The 7,443-nt window shown below is 37.0% G+C and overlaps 2 protein-coding genes across 6 annotated transcripts in view; one reads left to right on the top strand and one right to left on the bottom strand.

The window, feature by feature from the left end:
- Positions 1-3,578, bottom strand: part of drc3 (dynein regulatory complex subunit 3) — a 4,009-nt gene extending 431 nt beyond the window's left edge. Inside the window, exons 1-10 of the mRNA XM_008416930.2 lie at positions 3,316-3,578; positions 3,022-3,193; positions 2,803-2,919; positions 1,786-1,952; positions 1,529-1,675; positions 1,292-1,372; positions 1,100-1,194; positions 838-1,012; positions 578-709; positions 421-459 (exon numbers count right to left, since the gene is read on the bottom strand). Of these exons, the coding sequence (XP_008415152.1) occupies positions 421-459; positions 578-709; positions 838-1,012; positions 1,100-1,194; positions 1,292-1,372; positions 1,529-1,675; positions 1,786-1,952; positions 2,803-2,919; positions 3,022-3,175 (1,107 nt within the window). The 5' untranslated portion in view covers positions 3,176-3,193; positions 3,316-3,578. The remainder of the gene's footprint in view (positions 1-420; positions 460-577; positions 710-837; positions 1,013-1,099; positions 1,195-1,291; positions 1,373-1,528; positions 1,676-1,785; positions 1,953-2,802; positions 2,920-3,021; positions 3,194-3,315) is intronic.
- The window catches only part of tom1l2a (target of myb1 like 2 membrane trafficking protein a), a 20,293-nt gene continuing 15,970 nt past the window's right edge, over positions 3,121-7,443 (top strand). For 4 of the 5 annotated variants that reach the window (XM_008416816.2, XM_008416815.2, XM_008416814.2 and 1 more), the window contains exon 1: positions 3,862-3,979. In XM_008416816.2, coding sequence (XP_008415038.1) covers positions 3,928-3,979 — 52 coding nt within the window. In that variant the 5' untranslated portion in view covers positions 3,862-3,927. Of the gene's footprint in view, positions 3,211-3,861; positions 3,980-7,443 lie in introns of those variants that run through there. The other variant, XM_017306191.1, reaches the window with a different exon arrangement.

The following is a 7,443-nucleotide window of genomic DNA, read 5'->3' as shown; positions in this document are numbered from 1 at the left end:
TGACTATCTCTATATACACACAGGACGCAGCTCCATTTTCTTAGCTGCGGGAAAGTGGGCAGTACACTTTGTGTGCTTTAATCAGATGAAAGGAGGATCAATATTTTCTGCAAAATGCAATTTTAGGATGGGCTGAATGTGAATCAAGGAATAAATATTTACARTAAGAATCCCACTGTTAAGTAAGGTGAAAGATCTATCATGCTGTGGGTCTGTTTCTCTTCCAAAGGTCAACCTAGTTAGAATGCAGAGCATCATGAACTCTTGAAATACCTAAATAAAATTAAAGAAGAGGTTTGAAAGGGTTTGGTTTGGATTTGGTTAAAAATCTACATTTTCTAGACGTAGCATAATTCACCTCTTGAGTAACAAAGAAGAAAAGTGTGTATTCACTGCAGATTATCACAAAAAGTTACCCACCATTTCTGAGATGAAGCTGTCTAGCAGCATGATGTTGTCCTAAAATAAAGAAAAACAACAGCACAGATGCAAGTGAAGGATTTCATTAAAAAAAAAAACATGTATTAGATCACCAGTTGACAGAAAAAAATTCAAAAACAATCCCATGAACACTTACATCCAGATTTTTGACAAACTCAAACTCCAGAGCCAAGAGATTTTTAAACAGCTTGGCAGATACATTTTTTAAGTCCAGGAGTTTGAGACGGTACAGATCGGGGTCTTGTATTGCCTTTACATCTTTTAACCTCTAGAACATTTGAAACTTGTTAGCCGACAATAAAAAAAAGAACAAGACAGCAGTGAATATATACAAATATTTGCTGTAAATTTGTTCAACTTTATTAAGCTAGAGATATATTTTCCTGCTCTACTTGCCGTTGAGTATTGCTCATCGAAGTCTGCAAGAGTCTCTATCGCCCTCTGCTGGTAGTAAGCGTCAGTCTCAATCTGGCCAGCGAAGAAAGAGTCCAGCTCTGTCTCCAGTTGTTTGTACTCGTCTGAGTCTGTAGGAAATATTTGTGAGCACAGCTCCACAATTTTGCTCTGAGACGTAAATGCAAGGTTAAGRAATCTGAGGCGTTTTGTCAGTTTGCGCGACTCGATGAAACAACACATCAGCAAAGAAAACAGAGGATATATCTGTGCGGGAGGAGCTCCTGGGAGGATGTCTGGGCTCGCTGCCTCTACTTTGTCTGCTGACGTAACTGGCCCAGCACTCTCCACAACCGCAACCTGTTATAGGAAAGAGCCTAAATCAGACAACGTAATACAAGAAATAAAATGTGCACGTTTGCAAAAGCTGCCTTTGAAAATATGATCATTATCATACTTTGTCTATTTTTTCCTGAGCTTGCTGTAACTCAAGCAACTTCTTAAGCTCAAATTTGTACTTGATGGCAGCCTCCTCTCGCTGTAATTGCACAAGATAGAAATGTCTCACTTACAGTGGGAAGCATCAATATGGGACCACGCACCTGGATAAACTGATGCTTTAAACAGAAACGTTATGCAAAACTGATGTAGAAAATAGACAAATCCAAAAAGATGCGCATGAATATAGACTTACCATCTGTGGGGTAATTAAAATGTTGTCTAAGAGGATCACATTTGGAATAAAGGCAGCAACATAAAGCGACTGATCATCCTTYTCAGTGAAGGGATTTCCACCGATGGAGAGTTTGAACAGCTTTTTAAATCTCATGAGGTAGTGCACCTTTAATTAAATAAGATGAAGATGAATAAACAAGGTGTACACAAAGTCGTGCAGTGCAAACATTCCGCAATCTGACACAGTATTCGTTTGGATAAAGAAAATAATCTTACACATTCCTTGCCTCTGATTTGGTTTTTTGAAATGAAGAAGTGAGTGAGGTTCTCAAGTGTATCCATGTTCTTGACGACAGAGATGTTGTTGAAGGCCAAATTCAGCAACTCGAGCTTCCGCAGGGAGTCCAAGCCCCCAATGTTCTCGATCTTGTTAAATGACAGATCTGCAAGCACATTTGGGAGAAACATCAACAACGTGTTAGCGCGCAGAGCCTTGTGAAAGCCATCATATCCCTCCACAAGTTAAACTCGCAACTTTGAATAGAATTTATTTGTGTTTTTCTTTTTTACCGCTTATCATAGACTAACACAAAGAAGTGCATGGTTGTGAAATGAAAGGAAAAAGAATATATGAGTAAACACAATAGTCAGTCAACCAATGTGTAAATCAATTTCAGTAGCTGAGGAACCCGATCGGTGAAGTTCTCAGATGTTTGTTTATGAAGATTAACGGATAAACAGCAACATGGAGACCAAGAAACACACAAGAGAGGTCAGGTAACTGCAAAATCCTGGAGAAAAAAATATAGATAATATATAAAAGACTTGGTAATGAACTATAAAGCTATCCAGCAGCAGAACAGCATCCCTAAACATACAGTCAAAGTAAAAAAGGAATGGTTAGAAAGGCCCATAGTGAAAATATAAATTCAGTTTCTAGTTATGTGAAACTGTTAGAGAAGTGCCCAAAACACTAGCAGCTGAACTGAGCAAAAATAATGTACTGTAAAGTACTGGCTTAAAGGAYATGAAATAAATTTGGATTTTTATTTGGGGAAAAACATTTGTAACTTTGTATCCTTCACATTTTTATCATGTTTCATAATTATGCACCACTTTGTGTTGATATATAAAACCCCCATAAAATACAATCATGTATACGGCTGTACCAAATGTAAAAAAAACTTGAACAGGTATGAATACTTTTAAAAGGCTTAAATGTTTTGTTTTGTTGTTGCTGTTTATCCAACACACTATTATAACAGACTAAACATAAATGAAATTGTCTCTTACTAAGCCAGGTCAGATTAGTCAGACGATTCAGGCCCCAGATCTTCTGTATGACGTTGTTATTAAGATCCAACCTTGTCAGAGATGTAAAATCRTGTATGAAATCCATCTTAGCCATGTCTGGAAACAACAACAATCTGAATCAGTTCACAAAAAAAAACAACAAATTAGACCGAAAACGTTTGAAAAGAATAATTTTTTTTGTTGTTTTATCCTTTATACTTTTGAATTCCAGGTGTAAACGGATGTTTTCTCTGTGATCGAGACAGCCAAGATTGTAATTGTGCAGAGCGTATTTTTCTTTTGAAGTGTGTTGCCCGAGTAACATCTCCTGCAAGGTATACTCATCGTCCGTCCAGCTAGCTTCAGAATCCATGTTTTAGCAGTTTTCACTCTGTTGAAGGCAACAAGGTAAGTCAGAGGTTATTCTAAACTAAAACTTTGGACCAGTTGAAAAATCTTAAGTTTACTATAACCCTCATTTTAACWACCCAAATGTGTAACGTTTCTACTTACCAAATGAAAACGAAAAATGAACGAACTCTTCGTATCAATGTACAGTCTACAAAAACAGCCAAAACATTTGTGTCCCGTTGTTTCGTTTGTTTATACYCTGTTACTTAGCAACAGTTTAACGCCAAAAGTAAACTCATCAAACAAATAATTATTTTAATGTGATGAAATAAAAAAAATAATAAAAATAAAACTCAACAGTAAAGTTGACTGTAAAACGTGACCCTTACGTTAAGACTCTAAAAAATGGTTGGCGTCTAACGGTCTTTCCTCAATCAACAGGTTGATTTTCAGATGCGTTCAAATGCATTCAGGAGCCGTTAAAATGCAAATGTATTTTATTTTAATTTAYTAAAATATAAGGAAAACTCTTAAATATCTCTTATGCYGAAGCTWATCTTGCGTATTGTTTAATTCRTTAGATACTTTTAAGAAATTCAGGACTACGTAGATTTTTTTCCTCCATRTATTCACAAKTGACACCATTTCAGCCAATCAAATTCAGGGCTTATGTCAGTTCATCCAATAGGATTCAGAAGTRGGCGGGGCTTACCCGTGCAGCCACCTCTGGGCCTCAGCCTCCGTCATTTCCAAAGCGGATCGTTTGTTGTCAAAATGGAGTTTCTACTTGGAAATCCTTACAGCACGCCTGTGGGCCAGTGTATAGGTAGGTGAAGCTGCGAAGGTGTTTATTAGAGATGTGTTGTCTTGTTGATACATCGAGATATTTATAATTCACTCTTACGTTGGGAGAATAGAGCTTTGCTGGCATCTTCCTAGCCAACGTCATCCCCTCGGAATGAGCTCTCAGCTAACGTTAGCCAGAACATCTGAGTAACTTCTCTTTACTCTCTTTTCTCGTTCTGGTAAATCCCCCTTTATCTATGAGAGCAGAGACCTGCAGGTTTTAAGGAAGATAAATCACTGAGATTTCGTGACAAGTGATGATATTTTGACTATTTAGATGGCTTGCGGAGATTGACCACAGTGTTTGGTCACTGTCGCTTTTAATGTAAAACATCCAGACCGTCTAATAATGTGTTACTTATTGCAGAGCTGAAGCAGAGAAGGACGCAGTTTGGTGAACCACACCCCATGTTTGTGCAGTTTAAAATTACACACGATCTAGGCCAGTTAATTGTTTTGATTGATCATAAAAGAAAACATTTAGGAAGATGAAACGGGTGCAAATCAATATATTCGCTTATTTATTTCAGTAATGTGATTACAATGATGGAACTAACGTGATTTTTTTTTCTATACTCAGATTATATTTTAAGTATTTATTTCTGGTAAGAGTGATGAATATGGTTTATAACAAATCAAAACCCTACATGAAGTTTCTTTAAAAATAACAATAGTACACCAAACAAATATTAAATGATTTGTCCAGTTCTTWAAGCACAAATCAGACTCCTGTCATCTGCAGAAATACTCAGATGACCTGGAAACGTCAGGTGTGCAATAGATGGGCGAGAAGCCGAGTAAACAAAACAAAGGAGATAATTGTAGATTTCAAAAGAAACTTGCATAAGACAAATGCTGTTTGTCTTATGCAAGGGAGAAGAAATGGAAGTGGTTGAGGAATATAAATGCGCAACAGTAAAGCCATCTATAAAAAGGGACAGAGCCGACTGTAATCTTGAGGAAGCTTAGGTCCGTCAGTGTTTGCATTGAGATGCTGCATATCTTCTATCGGTTTGTTTGTGGAGAGTGTAATCTCTTCTGCCATCAGCATCAGAGCCARGGACTTGCAGGTCTGAGCAACCTGATGAAGAACCACTGGAGATTAGAAAGATTCTTCCTAAAATTAAGAAAAATACAGACAACAACCCTGAGCATCCTCTTCACAGAGTGTCTTCAGTCGGAGGCTTCGTCACAACTGCTGTAATACAGWCTGCTACAGGAGATCCTTCCTGCCCACAGCCATCAGTATCTACAATAACTTTAAAGAGCCTGKGMTAGTATAAGTTAYGACAACGTTTAATTTTCCTTTTGTATCAATAATGTGCTCTTCAATTAGAATTTTTTAATCTAATCACATGTACTCCGTTGCACATGCACACAGCACTTGGTCAGCGCTTATATTGCATTGATTTTACCATAAATATAATACACCGCATTTGGATTTTGTCATCGACTTGCACACAAAAAAAAAAACATAAAATCTTTTTATACATAAAATTTTGAGACGTATGCCATATTTAGCGCTTTTCGTCAATACTTTGCTGCATCACAAAATATTTTTGCTAGAAAGWTCAAACTCGGATTTCATGACGAGGATCCATGATCATTAGATCTGAAATATTTCCACAGTAGTGTCAAGCAAGCTCAGGTTGTTTAAGCTTCAGCTGGTCTGCATTGTTGGATTGTATGTTTTGCAACCTCCTGTTGGCAACACTCCATATATTCTCTATTGTGTTTAGGTTAGGCCAGATTTATGGCMATTCCAGCATAACAACAGTCATTAAAACAGGCATTTTTTTAATTTAATCAAATCTGCTACATTTTTGGAAGTGTAAACAGGGAGCAAGTGCTGMTGGAAAATGAAGTCAGCATCACATTAGTACTTGTTGGCAGAGGGAAACATAAATGACTCTACAATTTTGCCAACTTTGTACATCATAAAACACATTAGACCAACACCAACAGATGACACCGTCTTGCTAAATTATCGAAAATTCACACTCGACCTCAATCAACTGACTTTACAGTCCAGTTCTTTTTCTTGTCTCTGCTTCACTTTCTTTTCAAGACTGATTATCCGTGTCACTTGTGCAACTTYTTTCTAACACACTTTTTCCTTCCACGAAGCTTCTCGTTGCTGTTCTTCAATACTTGTAGAGGATGTTGATGATAGTCTTCTGGATAGATGGGAAGTTGTCAGTCACTCCCATCGTTTCCTCTTTTTGAATTATATTTCTTAACCTTTTAATGACTTAATAATTTATTGAAATGCGTATCTGTATGTGAGCTGTTTTACAGTTATATTTTTATTAGTAGTGCCAACTTTGCATTGCCTAACTTCGTGACAATGTTTAAAAAATATGGAATTTGATATTATCGTTTTCCAAGTCTTGACAAACGTGGAAAAAAAGAATATTCCTTATTCCATTGTTTAAAAGTTGCAGTTCAGAATATCGTCTGTTTTATTTCTATTTCGATTGTGTACTTTAATTTCAGTTTGCCATATTAAGTTTTTGTCAAAATCACTATAGCTGCCAGAAGAAGGACAAAGAATTGCCAYTCCTATGTATTTTTTGTTTTTTACAAGCACAATAAAACATTAATAAATATGTGCTGTGTATGTTACATGTCCCAACATTGAAATTTCTAAAACAGTCAGACAAATCTGGAGATTTATAGAACTGAGAAATTAGAGAACGTTTTTTTTTTTTTCCAACTAGTTTTGGGTTATTGGTTATTTGCGGTACTCTTATCAGCAAATAAAATTAAGCATAGAAAACATCTTAAAAAGTTTTATAATAACTTTTTTTTACTCATTGTTTGGTAATTTAATGAATGTAAAGAAAAAAAAGAACAATCATTATTTTGTGTTTTACAGTGGAGTCGTCCCTCTGCTTTGTGCAGTAGTTCCCATTGTGTTGCACATCTTGAGTTTCACCATTTCACAGAGCTTGTCTGCATCCCCAGGCAGACAGCAGATGGGTTGCTGCACCCTATGGGGCTCTGACCAAGTAATTGTGATCCGTACCCTGCAGGGGACGGACAACCGATCATTTTACTTGGCCCAAAAATGGTACTAGAGGACAGATGCATGTTGGGTCCTTTTTTTAATTWATTTTTTTATTATTCTTGTTTTTTAATGTTTTGTGGGATTTGCTGAACAACTGGTATCAGAGATTTAATATTGCTGGCTGGGACAGCAAAGATGAAACGTTTGAACAAAATGTGGACAAGGCAAGCAGTTGTAAGGAGAGATGGGCTGGAGAGGAACTTTGCAGCTTTGTTGGCGAGTACGTGGTACAGCTCGTCACCGTCAAGAGACACGTGATCAGCTGGCTTCAGTTTTGCTATCAGTTACTAAGACCTGTGGGGGCTGGGAGGGTTTTGACACTAAACCAATGCGCTTTATTTCATTACCAAAGCTGCCCTTGTTTAACACCATTG

The sequence above is a fragment of the Poecilia reticulata genome, linkage group LG8 (genome assembly GCF_000633615.1).
Source record: "Poecilia reticulata strain Guanapo linkage group LG8, Guppy_female_1.0+MT, whole genome shotgun sequence".
Taxonomy (NCBI): domain Eukaryota; kingdom Metazoa; phylum Chordata; class Actinopteri; order Cyprinodontiformes; family Poeciliidae; genus Poecilia; species Poecilia reticulata.
Note: the sequence above shows the minus strand (reverse complement) of the source record. Positions and strands in the feature narration are given on the sequence as shown.